This window comes from Drosophila santomea, chromosome X (genome assembly GCF_016746245.2).
Source record: "Drosophila santomea strain STO CAGO 1482 chromosome X, Prin_Dsan_1.1, whole genome shotgun sequence".
In the NCBI taxonomy this organism is placed as follows: Eukaryota; Metazoa; Arthropoda; class Insecta; order Diptera; family Drosophilidae; genus Drosophila; species Drosophila santomea.
Genome location: NC_053021.2, coordinates 10,684,277 through 10,697,735, shown reverse-complemented (window position 1 = coordinate 10,697,735; position 13,459 = coordinate 10,684,277). Strand labels below are relative to the sequence as shown.

At 42.1% G+C, this 13,459-nt stretch overlaps 4 protein-coding genes across 6 annotated transcripts in view; 3 read left to right on the top strand and 1 right to left on the bottom strand.

The window, feature by feature from the left end:
• The first annotated feature begins 206 nt into the window (after nt 1-206).
• On the top strand, nt 207-1,817 carry LOC120456560 (ubiquitin-like modifier-activating enzyme 5). Its single transcript, XM_039643440.2, has 2 exons — nt 207-627; nt 801-1,817. Exons 1-2 carry the CDS (start codon nt 350-352, stop codon nt 1,732-1,734), a joined length of 1,212 nt encoding a protein of 403 aa, XP_039499374.1. The 5' UTR covers nt 207-349; the 3' UTR covers nt 1,735-1,817.
• Nucleotides 1,818-1,981: 164 nt separating this feature from the next.
• On the top strand, nt 1,982-3,208 carry LOC120456562 (signal peptidase complex subunit 2). 2 transcript variants are annotated; one of them, XM_039643442.1, is made up of 3 exons: nt 1,982-2,169; nt 2,292-2,895; nt 2,966-3,208. In XM_039643442.1, the coding sequence occupies exons 1-2, from the start codon at nt 2,131-2,133 to the stop codon at nt 2,850-2,852; spliced, it is 600 nt and encodes a 199-aa protein (XP_039499376.1). In that variant the 5' UTR covers nt 1,982-2,130; the 3' UTR covers nt 2,853-2,895; nt 2,966-3,208. The 2 variants fall into 2 exon arrangements, with proteins under 2 accessions (XP_039499376.1, XP_039499375.1); XM_039643441.2 differs by lacking the exon at nt 2,966-3,208 and having other exon boundaries at nt 2,292-2,964.
• Nucleotides 3,209-5,201: 1,993 nt separating this feature from the next.
• LOC120456558 (protein PXR1) lies at nt 5,202-6,948 on the bottom strand. Its single transcript, XM_039643438.1, has one exon. It carries the CDS (start codon nt 6,731-6,733, stop codon nt 5,309-5,311), a length of 1,425 nt encoding a protein of 474 aa, XP_039499372.1. The 5' UTR covers nt 6,734-6,948; the 3' UTR covers nt 5,202-5,308.
• Nucleotides 6,949-8,511: 1,563 nt separating this feature from the next.
• Nucleotides 8,512-13,459, top strand: part of LOC120456556 (death-associated protein kinase related) — a 52,740-nt gene continuing 47,792 nt past the window's right edge. Inside the window, exons 1-2 of one of the 2 annotated variants that reach the window (XM_039643435.1) lie at nt 8,512-8,743; nt 9,061-9,352. In XM_039643435.1, the coding sequence (XP_039499369.1) occupies nt 9,219-9,352 (134 nt within the window). In that variant the 5' untranslated portion in view covers nt 8,512-8,743; nt 9,061-9,218. The remainder of the gene's footprint in view (nt 8,744-9,060; nt 9,353-13,459) is intronic. The other variant, XM_039643436.2, reaches the window with a different exon arrangement.

The following is a 13,459-nucleotide window of genomic DNA, read 5'->3' as shown; positions in this document are numbered from 1 at the left end:
CAACAAATGCAGATGAAAGGCATTTGATTGGATTTTTCTCATCTTTTAATTTATGTTTTTTAGATTGAAATCCATCACATTCAAATAGGCGCGCCATCGCAGCATTAACCAACACTGTACCAACAGGCCAGGCAATGTGGTATATTTTGGTATTTATCTATCGACCGTCGGCCGTCACTAAGAGCGGCGTTGCCCAACCCATGAGCAGCAACCTAATCTGGCCATCCGGCAGCACTGACCAAAAGTGACACGGCGACAGCGAACTTGAAAGCGAAAGTTTACAATTAGCGATTGCTGGCGTCCATTGCCGAACACAGGAGTCAGTAACTGGAGTAACCCATTCGCCAGGATGTCGCACGCCATCGACGAACTGCAGGCGATCATCGCCGAGCTGAAGACAGAGCTGGAGGAGCCGAAGGCCACCGGCGGCGTCGCCACCAACAGTCGCCTGGCACGCGATCGCATCGATCGCATGTCCGCCGAGGTGGTGGACTCCAATCCCTACAGCCGCCTGATGGCCCTGCAGCGGATGAACATAGTCAAGGACTACGAGCGCATCCGCGACAAGGCGGTGGCCATTGTGGGCGTGGGCGGCGTGGGTAGCGTCACTGCCGACATGCTAACACGGTGCGTACACAGCGAGAAAAGCGTAATCCATTTGGTATAATAATTCGGTTAAAGACTTACAACAAGCAGTCCGCATTGCAGCTATCCTTCTTAAGTGATTACTTACGATACATAATACCATTCATGATGTATATTATGTCCCTGTATTAATGATCATAATTGATGTCTTGCAGCTGCGGCATTGGCAAACTGATTCTCTTCGACTACGACAAAGTGGAACTGGCCAACATGAACCGGCTGTTCTTCACACCCGATCAGGCGGGCCTTTCCAAAGTTGCGGCTGCAGCCGCCACGCTGAGCTTCATCAATCCGGACGTGGAGATTGAGACGCACAACTACAATATCACAACGGTGGAGAACTTTGATCGCTTCCTGGACACAATATCGCAGGGCGGACGGATAGCTGGCCAGCCGGTGGATCTGGTGCTCAGCTGTGTGGACAACTTTGAGGCACGAATGGCCATCAATGCGGCGTGCAATGAGCGTAATCTCAACTGGTTTGAGTCGGGCGTTTCGGAGAATGCCGTCTCGGGGCACATTCAATTTATCCGTCCTGGCGATACCGCCTGTTTCGCTTGTGCGCCTCCCTTGGTGGTGGCCGAGAACATCGACGAGAAGACGCTAAAAAGGGAGGGCGTGTGCGCCGCCTCGCTGCCCACAACTATGGGCATTACGGCTGGTTTCCTCGTCCAGAACGCCCTGAAGTATCTGCTGAATTTCGGCGAGGTCTCCGACTATCTGGGCTACAATGCCCTCAGCGATTTCTTCCCCAAGATGACGCTCAAGCCGAATCCGCAGTGCGATGACAGAAACTGTATAGTTCGGCAAAAGGAATTCCAAGCCAGGCCCAAACCTGTGGTTATTGAAGAGAAGGCAGTCAGCGAAGAGCCGCTGCATGCCACAAACGAATGGGGCATTGAATTGGTCGCCGAGGATGCGCCAGAAAGTAATCCAACGCCCACTGAAGCCCCAGTGGTGGGTGAAGGGCTAAGACTCGCCTACGAAGCTCCTGAAAAGTCCAGCGAAACATCAGAAAAAACCGCAACTACTGCTCCCGCGGACGAGACCAGTTTGGAAGACCTGATGGCGCAAATGAAGTCGATGTGAATTGATTCCATACTCTGTATTTATAGACACTTTTTGTAAAACACATGTTTTTTTTGTATAAACTCCGCTTTGTTTTGTGTAAACCAAGTAATTTTTCATTTAATTAGTTTAGTCAATCGAATTTCCTGCTTTATGCTTCGAATGATTAAAATTTATTTAAATTACGCGGTCACAGCTTGCTAATGTCTGGTATTTTTAGTACGTCAGTATTTTAAGCTTGCCCAATCTGGCAGCACTAGTCCGTTATCGATTCGCAACGATAACGATAGACAAATTTGTTGTCGCGTTGTCACAAAAAAAAGGAAGAAAACTCCTGCAAAAAGAGTTTTTCTGGGTATTTCACGAGGTTCTCTTGGAAATCAAGGGCAGGGAAAGGCTATAGCAAGCAGATAAAATATGGGCAAGAAGGAGGAAAAGTCACAGCAGGGCGAGGAGGTGAGTAAACCAAATGCCGGCTTGACATTTGGTCCATTAAGATGTGTTCCACGTCATTGTAAACTAGTTTACAGTTTATATGTACATAAACTAACTTGATCCTGTTTTATATACCCTGCCAGCTGGTAAAGGTCAACAAGTGGGATGGATCCGCGGTAAAGCACGCCCTCGATGATGCGGTAAAAACCTGCCTCCTTGGCGATCGTCCCCAGCTGAAGGAGCAATTCGGCCTGGTCAACACCCGTTTGGCCCTCTGCGCCCTGGCCGTGTCCGTGGCCATAATGGCCCATGCGTGGGACTTCACCCACCCCTTCCCGGAATCCCGTCCAGTGCTCCTGTTCAGCGTTCTCGCCTACTTTGCCCTCCTGGGCATTCTGACCCTGCACTCCAGTTTCCGCGAGAAGGGCACCTTTGCGGTGGCCCTGCAAAAGGACAAGGAGCGGGAGCGCCTGTGGGAGGCCAGCTCCGATATGCGCAAGTACGACGACAAGTACCTGCTGACCCTCAGTGTTCGCGACTCGAAAAATGGCAAGAGGCGCGAGCAGAGCAGCAACAAGTCCTGCGCCGCCTTCATCGATCAGAATGGCATTGTTCTGGACAACCTGGTGGCCAACGAGGTCAACCGCCTGTTCAACGCCTTGGCCGCCGACAAAAAGAGCGCAGGCCCCCTTGTTTCTAATTAAACCAAATTCCCCACTTATGTCTCATTAAACTGTAGCTTTTGTGGTAAGCCGACTGTTTGACTTTTGTAATAAGCGGAACAACTATTATATGAAATAAATTCTTTGATTTACAGCTTAACATAAATGTCTGAATCTGATAGTAACTTTACCATTGATTTGTGGCTTATTTGGAACTGCTTAGTAAAAAAAAATCCATAAGTTAAGAAAGCGAGAATTCCGGTGGCGGCGGAGAAAAAGGAGCTTTGCCTAAAATCCGGGGGCGATGTCGAAGCCTCCACCAGACTCACATTTAAACAGAAGATAAACAGCAAAATTAACTTAAATGCATTTTGAAGAATATAATAATATTTATTTTATATGAACGATTATCCAGAAATTTGTTAACAGCTAGTGTCTAAAACTTCTTGCGGCCCTGCAGTTTCAACGCTTTTCAATTCTTCCCATTGATCAGATTCTTCATTATGTCGCGAAGTTGCTTTGCCGTCTTCTGCTTCGCCATCTTCTCTTTCTCCATCTTCTTCCTTACCATCTGCTAGGCCATCTTTTCCTTTGCCATCTTCTTGGCTATCTTGGCCATCTTTTCCTTTGCCATCTTCTTGGCCATCTTGGCCATCTTTTCCTTTGCCATCTTCTTGGCTATCTTGGCCATCTTTTCCTTTGCCATCTTCTTGGCCATCTTGGCCATCTTTTCCTTTGCCATCTTCTTGGCTATCTTGGCCATCTTTTCCTTTGCCATCTTCTTGGCTATCTTGGCCATCTTTTCCTTTACCATCTTCTGCCTTAGCATCATCTTTCTCTCCTTCTCTTCCTTTACCATCTTCTGTCTTAGCATCTCCCGTTTCTCCTTCTTCTCGTTTGCCATCTTCATTTCTTCTATCTTCTTTGCCATCTTTTTTTCGATCTTCTTCTTTGCCATCTTTTTTTCAATCTTCTTTGTCAGCCTCTTCTGCTCTCTTTCCAAAGATTTTAAGCTGGCGCTGCGAGGCTGCCCATTGGAAGTGGTTACCTGGTGCTTGCCCAGGTCGTTCAGCAAGGGATTGGTCGTCAAGTCCTGAGATCGCTGCTTCGCCTCTGCCTTCACCAGGTTTGGACGGATCGACAATCCATCGGCATTGCGTTTGCCGAGTATAATCGTTTGGTCCACACGTAGAGATGGAATGTATACTTTCTGGGTCGGCTCCCGCTCCGTGGTTTCGGATAACAATCCGGTCTTCCTACGCTTTTGGCGAGGCGTTGAGGTTGCAGTCGGCATCGAGGATTCGTCAAATTGCTGGCCCTCACAAGGCTGGCGCATTTCCGTGTCCATGTACACATCCACTTCATCCTGCGGACCGAACTGAATGGGACCACGACGCACTGGCTCCGGCGAGGGGCGCTCAACGGACTTCTTGGAGGCCCCAGTCTTGGGCTTCGACGCAGTGATATAAGCCCCGCCCCTGGTGAAGCCTCCACGATTGGGGAAGACGTTCTCCAGAGTGATTCTTCCAGCTTGGACTTTCACACAAAAGCGCTGAGTTGCGTAGCCAGGACACTCCACGCGCACAATGTTCTTGCCATCGATCAGGATTTTGAATTTCATGGCTATTTCTCGTAATTTCTCGTAATAATGAAGATGGAATGGAAATGAATGCAATTTGATTCGTTTTGAGGTTATGACCTTATGGATGACTTGCCAAAAATAAGGTTTTGCAAAGAAATCTGAAAATATGTGAGAAGTTTGAGCGCTCCGACGTTGTGACCCGGTGAATGAGTTTGTGAAAAGAAATTTTATCGAGAAAGATCCTTCAAATGTCAACTTTGTTCAGTCTACTTGATGTACTCGATACTTTCGAGGTGTCAGGGCTACGTCAGAAAAGGGTAGTCTCCAATTTGGGAACTACACAAATGCAAAAGTTCGGTTTCCACTTGAACGAGTTGAACACATGGGAATCGATTAAATGTGTTGAGTACGACACAAATATGTAACTTAAATACAATTAATATTAGTAGATTCGTACTGCGCTTTATTTCCATAAAAAGGTGCATATTATTTATTAAAATAGGAAATACTCCTTTTCTGGTGGTCCTCCCCTCCCCGACTGTTTGTCTTTTGTAATAAGCGGAACAACTATTATATGAAATAAATTCTTTGATTTACAGCTTAACATAAATGTCTGAATCTGATAGTAACTTTTCCATTGATTTGTGGCTTATTTGGAACTGCTTAGTAAAAAAAAATCCATAAGTTAAGAAAGCGAGAATTCCGGTGGCGGCGGAGAAAAAGGAGCTTTGCCTAAAATCCGGGGGCGATGTCGAAGCCTCCACCAGACTCACATTTAAACAGAAGATAAACAGCAAAATTAACTTAAATGCATTTTGAAGAATATAATAATATTTATTTTATATGAACGATTATCCAGAAATTTGTTAACAGCTAGTGTCTAAAACTTCTTGCGGCCCTGCAGTTTCAACGCTTTTCAATTCTTCCCATTGATCAGATTCTTCATTATGTCGCGAAGTTGCTTTGCCGTCTTCTTCTTCGCCATCTTCTCTTTCTCCATCTTCTTCCTTACCATCTGCTTGGCCATCTTTTCCTTTGCCATCTTCTTGGCTATCTTGGCCATCTTTTCCTTTGCCATCTTCTTGGCTATCTTGGCCATCTTTTCCTTTGCCATCTTCTTGTCCATCTCGGCCATCTTTTCCTTTGCCATCTTCTTGGCTATCTTGGCCATCTTTTCCTTTGCCATCTTCTTGGCCATCTCGGCCATCTTTTCCTTTGCCATCTTCTTGGCTATCTTGGCCATCTTTTCCTTTACCATCTTCTGCCTTAGCATCATCTTTCTCTCCTTCTCTTCCTTTACCATCTTCTGTCTTAGCATCTCCCGTTTCTCCTTCTTCTCGTTTGCCATCTTCATTTCTTCTATCTTCTTTGCCATCTTTTTTTCGATCTTCTTCTTTGCCATCTTTTTTTCAATCTTCTTTGTCAGCCTCTTCTGCTCTCTTTCCAAAGATTTTAAGCTGGCGCTGCGAGGCTGCCCATTGGAAGTGGTTACCTGGTGCTTGCCCAGGTCGTTCAGCAAGGGATTGGTCGTCAAGTCCTGAGATCGCTGCTTCGCCTCTGCCTTCACCAGGTTTAGACGGATCGACAATCCATCGGCATTGCGTTTGCCGAGTATAATCGTTTGGTCCACACGTAGAGATGGAATGTATACTTTCTGGGTCGGCTCCCGCTCCGTGGTTTCGGATAACAATCCGGTCTTCCTACGCTTTTGGTGAGGCGTTGAGGTTGCAGTCGGCATCGAGGATTCGTCAAATTGCTTTTTCTTGGTAATGGTGCCCCTTGAAGGAAAGTTTTCCTTCTTTCTGGACAAAGTCTTGCGCCTTGATGCAGCATTCTTGACCACTTCACGGCTGGCCGGGATTGGCTGCCACACATCAAGCTTGAAGAGTCTATCGCCATAGCCACCTAACCCCTGGGAACCAAATCGTTGGCCCTCACAAGGCTGGCGCATTTCCGTGTCCATGTACACATCCACTTCATACTGCGGACCGAACTGAATGGGACCACGACGCACTGGCTGGGAACCAAATCGTTGGCCCTCACAAGGCTGGCGCATTTCCGTGTCCATGTACACATCCACTTCATCCTGCGGACCGAACTGAATGGGACCACGACGCACTGGCTCCGGCGAGGGGCGCTCAACGGACTTCTTGGAGGCCCCAGTCTTGGGCTTCGACGCAGTGATATAAGCCCCGCCCCTGGTGAAGCCTCCACGATTGGGGAAGACGTTCTCCAGAGTGATTCTTCCAGCATGGACTTTCACACAAAAGCGCTGAGTTGCGTAGCCAGGACACTCCACGCGCACAATGTTCTTGCCATCGATCAGGATTTTGAATTTCATGGCTATTTCTCGTAATTTCTCGTAATAATGAAGATGGAATGGAAATGAATGCAATTTGATTCGTTTTGAGGTTATGACCTTATGGATGACTTGCCAAAAATAAGGTTTTGCAAAGAAATCTGAAAATATGTGAGAAGTTTGAGCGCTCCGACGTTGTGACCCGGTGAATGAGTTTGCGAAAAGAAATTTTATCGAGAAAGATCCTTCAAATGTCAACTTTGTTCAATCTACTTGATGTACTCGATACTTTCGAGGTGTCAGGGCTACGTCAGAAAAGGGTAGTCTCCAATTTGGGGAACTACACAAATGCAAAAGTTCGGTTTCCACTTGAACGAGTTGAACACATGGGAATCGATTAAATGTGTTGAGTACGACACAAATATGTAACTTAAATACAATTAATATTAGTAGATTCGTACTGCGCTTTATTCCCATAAAAAGGTGCATATTATTTATTTAAATAGGAAATACTCCTTTTCTGGTGGTCCTCCCCTCGGTTCCACCATTCTTCTCAGGTTCCTCGCAATCCGATTTTCTATTTTCGCGGTGGCCAAGCATTTTTCGTAGGTCAAAAGCCGGATCTGCTAAACTTGAATGGTTGCCAAGAGGAGTTTTTGGCGAGTTCGCGGCAAGAAAATCCACCGCCCGGCCAAAAAAATTAACATTTCGAAACATAAAAAAAAAAAAAAAACCTAAGGAGATCCGGAGACGACAACATTATTAATAGACGGATGCTAAAGGTTTTTGCACTTGGTTTATTTCTGGTGCTCCGCATTCCTGAGATGCCGCCGTGGTGACAAAAATATATGCAGCGCACACGAGAAATGCAAACATAACGCATATCCACTGCATATCCCATCCAATCCGATTACACCGCAAGAAATATCAAAATTATAATTTTTAAAAAATGCTTACACATTTTAGTGTTCAAAAAATGCAAGCCGTTGCATGCAAAACAAATTCATCTATTGTGAACGGATTAGAATGTAGAATTTTATCTATAAAAATACAAAAATATCATTTTTTCTTTTGTCTATTCTATTTTGAATTATTAATTATTATTTTTTTAAACTTTGCTTAAGCTATACTTTAAACATGAGTAATAGTTTAAAGTGCACGAAAAATGTGCACTGGCTCGCAAGTGGAGCACACACACAGGCGTGCAGGCGTTCACACCTACACACGGCGGGAAACGAGGCGGGAAAAGTTGGATGGCGAGAAAAAACCAGGGAACTGCAAGCAAAAATATAAATATACATTTAAAATTGAGAATTCAATAAAGACGCGAGGTGCCAACTATTTGTGGGCCGTGCCACGCCCACACGCCCTGAGAATAGGCGCCACACAAAGTGCACATTGGATTCCAAAAATAATAAAGAGCAGGTTTCTTCTAAACATTAATTGATTAATTGAAAACATGCTTTGAATCTGACACAGAGTGACCATGTGCGGAAAAGTAAGCTTAACATAGAAATTGTTAAAATAGAAACGATTCACGCCTAATTTGGTAAGATGAAATGATGTTCATAGAACTGTCTTCTTAGTTCTATATATGTTGTAATACTTGAAATGAAATGTGTCAAGTTATATTAACCTATATCTCATTTTTCTCAACTTAGATAAATAATAAACCTGTACTGTTACGAATCAGTGCTGTTAACTGGCTTTCGGTATTTTCCAGTATATTCCGAAGTCCCAAGCGTCATACGGCTGGTCACAGCGTGACCAGAGGCACTTTCAAAAAATACCAGGCAAGAGCAACAGAGTTATTTTCATGGTGTGCGTTCACTTTACGCGAACGCGAACGCGAGTAATTGAAATTTCAATCCGCCAACGAACGGTTCGTGCGCGCTGCTCCGCTGCGAGTTTCTTGTACCTCCGTGCCTCCGCAAAGCAAAACAAAAAAATAAAGCCTGGTCAAAATCTGCGAGCCATTTTTCGCGTAAAACCCTTTCTGAAAGGAGCAAGAGGAAGAAGAAGAAGCTAAGGAGGAGTTCTTCGGAGAGAACGGTAGTTAATTGGCGAAATAAAGAAAATAACAAAAACAAAAACATAACCAGCAGCAGCAACAGCATCACACATACATACACACGCGGGAATTTTTCGGGCCTCTCTTTGCGCGCGTGTGTGTGTGCTTGTGTTGCAGTTGCATAGTTTTTGCTTCTTTACTTCATTTAATTCATTTGTGTTTTTGTTGTTGTTGTTTTGTACTGGAATCTTGTCTCCTTCTCCCCTCTGTCGCTCTCCCGCGCGCAACGTAATCCGCTGATTAATTTGGAAGCGTGTGTTTTATAACTAAACTACAATTTTTTTTCGGTTCTGTGCAGTTGAGATTTGAATTGTTCGCCCCTCAAAGAAATAACAAGTTGCCACTAAAAATAATAGCCAATCAAACGAAGGATTAAATAAAGCCAAAAATCGAAAGAAGATTCGATCTTCAAACACACTAACACATACACACACCACAAACCCCCACACACACAAAATGTTCACCGAAAAGGGAATTTTTCCCATTGGCGACGGACTTTTGGATGTGGACGCCGATCGGCTGAAGGGACTCCTCGTCTCGTGTCCCGACATCAACGAGATCTACGAGGTGGAACAGACGCCGTTTGCCAGGTGAGTTTTTAGTTTTCAGTATTCATTTTTGAGTTTCGCAGTATTATTCTCCTTTTCCCTTGCCAAAAAACAACCGAAAATAAGAAGCATAAAAAACAAGTTTCTCGCATCTCCACACAGAGAAAAAATCAGCTAGAAAGGTAACCATATAGATATATACTTTTTTTGTGGGGAATTCTGGTCAGAACCGTAGATAAAGTCTATATCGCAGATATATGTAATTAAAGACAATCTACATAATTCCAAAGAAAATAGTTTCTCTTATTTCTCTAATTAGAACTAGGACTTTTAATTATTAGCTTGAGGTACTTAAATACCATAATTTGTTCCTATTTTTATTTTTTTTGCTCGTGTAACTTGTTTTTTAAGCTCGACTTCAATTGTAGTCTCATCAAATCAAAATGAGTGAAATACTCACCAGTAATAATTTTTTTTTTTAATCTTTTTTGTATCATATTATTTTCAAAACTAATTCAAGATAAATATGCAAACCCTTATGCATCTTCATGACAAATACTTAGAACCTTAACTTATTTTGCGATTACAAATGAAGGCTACTGCTTCCAAATCACAGTTAAAATCAGCGAATTGATCATCGTTTTATATATATGTATGTATATTTTTCTTTTTGTGTTAAAGCAGCTGCCAAATACAATAAAAAATAAAAGCGAAATCCCAAAACCACCGAAACAAAGCTAAAAATGTTAAAGAAAGTCAGTGGCGAGTCTGTTTTATTTTTCTGAAAAACTTCTGCGTCTCAAAACTTGTTTTATTTACTTTTTTCTTCTTTCTTGCGACTCGCCTGTGTATGTGAGCTTCTACTCAACACGCACACATTGACATGTGAACGGGAGACAAAAAGAGAGTTTTGTGTGGATAACGGCACAGTGGTTTTGTTATGAAAATCGAAATATTTGACAAAAATACGTATCTATTCAGTACGATTTGGTTTTGGAAATAACTCTGTGCCCTAAATTTATGAATTTGTACCCTTTTTCTGAAATGCATTTAAAATTCTAAAAACTATGTATGTATATATTTTCCATCAGTTAGTTACGCTCTTAATTGGTACGAATAATGGTCAGTTTTGCGATTGTCTTTCTTATGCACTGTGTATGTATCAAGAGATTTAAGTTCACTTACTTACCTGATTTCGGTTCAAGGGTTCTGCCTTCCAGTTTATTATGTGGAATTTTAGAATTGTGCAACCACTGTGCACCTCGTTCTGTTTCTTCCTCTTCTTTAGTTTCTTTGCCTGCTTCCCTCTTCCGCATCTTCCTCCCTCTTCACTCATCTTTCTCATTCTGCTCCCTGCCTTTTCTCCCTTTTTTCTCACTTCTCCAAAGAGCAGCTGTTACCGTTTGCTGGCGAACTGACCCTCGTGCACCGTCTCTTTTTGCGTCCCTCAGGCCCTCTCTCTCCCCCACCATATGGTTGCGGCAGCACTATCTCTTTCTGCCAAGTATCGCTCTCCTTGTCTCGAATGCCCTTTGACTACCTTTATTTTCAGCTAGATTTGCATTTTGTACCCCTTTTCATTATAATTATTTCGCTCTGCGCCGTGTTTTTGCCTCATTAGTTTTGCATTTCATTGCTTCTTCAGAGTTCTTCAGACTCCGCCACCCACAACACCCACACCCCCCTTTTCGCCCCACGAAGGTCGTTTGCTTTCGAACGCCGTGGTTTCGTGCTGCCCGGGTCCCATCTATCATCATATTTCCCCCATTCTTTGATAAGCATTCTGTTATCAACCAAAAAAAGAGGGAAAAAAATAACGAAAATTAATAATAAAACCTAAATCCCAATTGACGTTTTCTGAGTTTCGTAAGCAGTCAGGCGCATGAAATTCAATTTTTCTGTCATCGATTGTGGTCCTCAAATCGTAATTCTTATCAGGTCGCCGATTCCCCGAAGTGTTTGTTGTAAAAACTAAAACGCTGTGTAAACCGTACAAATACTCGTATGAGATGGGGAAATATTTGTGAAAAGTAGTTTAGGAAACATAATCATTTTAAAGGCGTACATATCACATTAAAATGAAATGCGATCGCAACAATTAACTGTAATTTTCTAATTTTGTTGTTTGCCAAAATTTAATGGATTCAAATTTGTTATAATAAATGCAACTTTCTCATAAATGTTATGGTTTGCTATTTCTTGTTGATCACTCTGAAGTCTTCAAATTTCTCTATTTTATAACAGATTTGATTTGGCTAATGTGCTTTTATTATGTTTTATTTATTTTATACAATTTTTTTGTTAGTATATTTTCACTCATAATTTCGGTGTTTCTCCATAAAAAATGTTAGTTCTGTGGCACGTAATTTACATATATATTTTTTATGTATGTACATAAATATATTATAATGTAACTCCCTTGGAATTCCGATGCCGAAATTGCCTTATTTAGCAGAACTAAATGTTCTGCCGCAGACGGGTTATTTTTCCTCGGTAATAGTGCTCTTTTTTCTTCATTTTTTTTGGTTAGCCATTTCGTTTTGGTTTCTCATGTTTCTCTGGTTCCGTATTCGCTTACTACCAACTTGTGGCTGCGTTTGCTTTCGTCTTCACTTTGTTCAATTCATTCTTTTACACCTTATACTTTTTATTATTGTTTTTTTTTTTTTTTGGTCGTTTGCGCCCTATCAAAGCATAATTTTTAAATGTTTTTCAGAAGAAATGCGTTCTGTAGGCTGCTAAAAATGCTTTTTTTTTTGCTTAGACGCACAGAGATTAGGAAAGCCTCTTTAATCACTCGTTTGCAGTGCGATAAATATCATTATTTGCCAGCAGAAAATCTTCCGCAGAAAAGGGATTAGAACAGTAATAAGTTAAGTGGCGAAGAATTTGATATATTATATGTGGTACATCTCCCACCATAAAAGTATTCATTACGATGTAATATAATTAAGCACAGAATGTGTGTAACATACAAATGTAAATAAAGTTGCTAAACGAATCATACATTTTTAGCGTATTTAAATTAGCCCCCCAATGTCCCAATGAATTTCGTCCCAAAAAAAGAAAAAAATGTTTAACCCTAATGACCAGTGAAATATAAGAAACCTGCCAAAATGGAAACATTTGACAATTGCAAGCCGTCAATCAATGCGTGTGGCAAATGGAGGAGGGGAGGTGGTGGTGGTGGAACGAAGGGGGATTCCTGATTTCTGCAAGCCGGAATGCCAAAAAATGTTGGCCAATTGGGCGACGCACGTATACAATGTTTCTTATAACTTTTGAGCTGTGCATAATTGGACTTGGATGGATGGGATGATGATGTATGGAAAAATAAAAAATCAACTTTATGTTGCTGTTGTTGGTGGCTTATGGCCCAATTTATATGGTGAAAAAAATTGAAGAAAAAGAAATACAAATTGACAGCGAGACAAATGATGTTGTGGACACCGGAGTTTTGGATTTGGTTGCTGGTTTTTCAGTTGTCTTTGGCCGTGTTTGCCTGTTTGGCTATTTGGTTGTTTGGTTGTTTAGTTGTTGTACTGTTGTGGCTGCCACAAGACTTCACAAAGCCCACTTGACTTCAGCATTGGCACATTGTCCAGTTTTTTCGGAGCTCGGAGTTTGGCCTTTCAATTGGAAATTAGGACGCATTTTGTGGGCAGTCGACCGCTTGCATAATGGAAATTTTATTCAATTTTTTGTGCAAAAATATAATGTGTGTGCCCATGTACATACGTACGTCGATTTTCGGCAGAGAATGCGAATCAATAATAAATAACAATAATTACAATTCAATTGAAGCTCGCAAACGAGGAAAGTCGCACCTTTGGGAGGCCTTTATTTACGTTGGATTGAGCTTGGAATATTTATTTGTACATTTATTATTTACATGTTTGAAAATTGAATATTTGCCCATGCGGCCAACATTAAATAGTTATCTTTAATGCTTTTATTTAACGAATGAGGTTTCTCAATTACAATTGCAATTCAGAAAAACTTATATTCTATCTGTTGATATCCATCTATCTAAATCTCTTGATACATACATAGATGCATGAAATTTTAGTGAGTGTTAAAAGTTGCGTAGATGGACTTACCCACTGAAAAGCGAATTTTCCCCCAATGCTTTTGTCCCGTTTTCTGAGA

What these genes read in the sequence shown, in the direction of transcription:
- LOC120456562 (XM_039643442.1), top strand. Translation starts at nt 2,131, where the DNA reads ATGGGCAAGAAGGAGGAAAAGTCACAGCAGGGCGAGGAG. An exon ending in AGTCACAGCAGGGCGAGGAG is followed by an intron (nt 2,170 to 2,291) that starts GTGAGTAAACCA and finishes ATACCCTGCCAG; the next exon opens with CTGGTAAAGGTCAACAAGTG.
- LOC120456558 (XM_039643438.1), bottom strand. Translation starts at nt 6,733, where the DNA reads ATGAAATTCAAAATCCTGATCGATGGCAAGAACATTGTGCGCGTGGAG.
- LOC120456560 (XM_039643440.2), top strand. Translation starts at nt 350, where the DNA reads ATGTCGCACGCCATCGACGAACTGCAGGCGATCATCGCCGAGCTGAAG. An exon ending in ACTGCCGACATGCTAACACG is followed by an intron (nt 628 to 800) that starts GTGCGTACACAG and finishes GATGTCTTGCAG; the next exon opens with CTGCGGCATTGGCAAACTGA.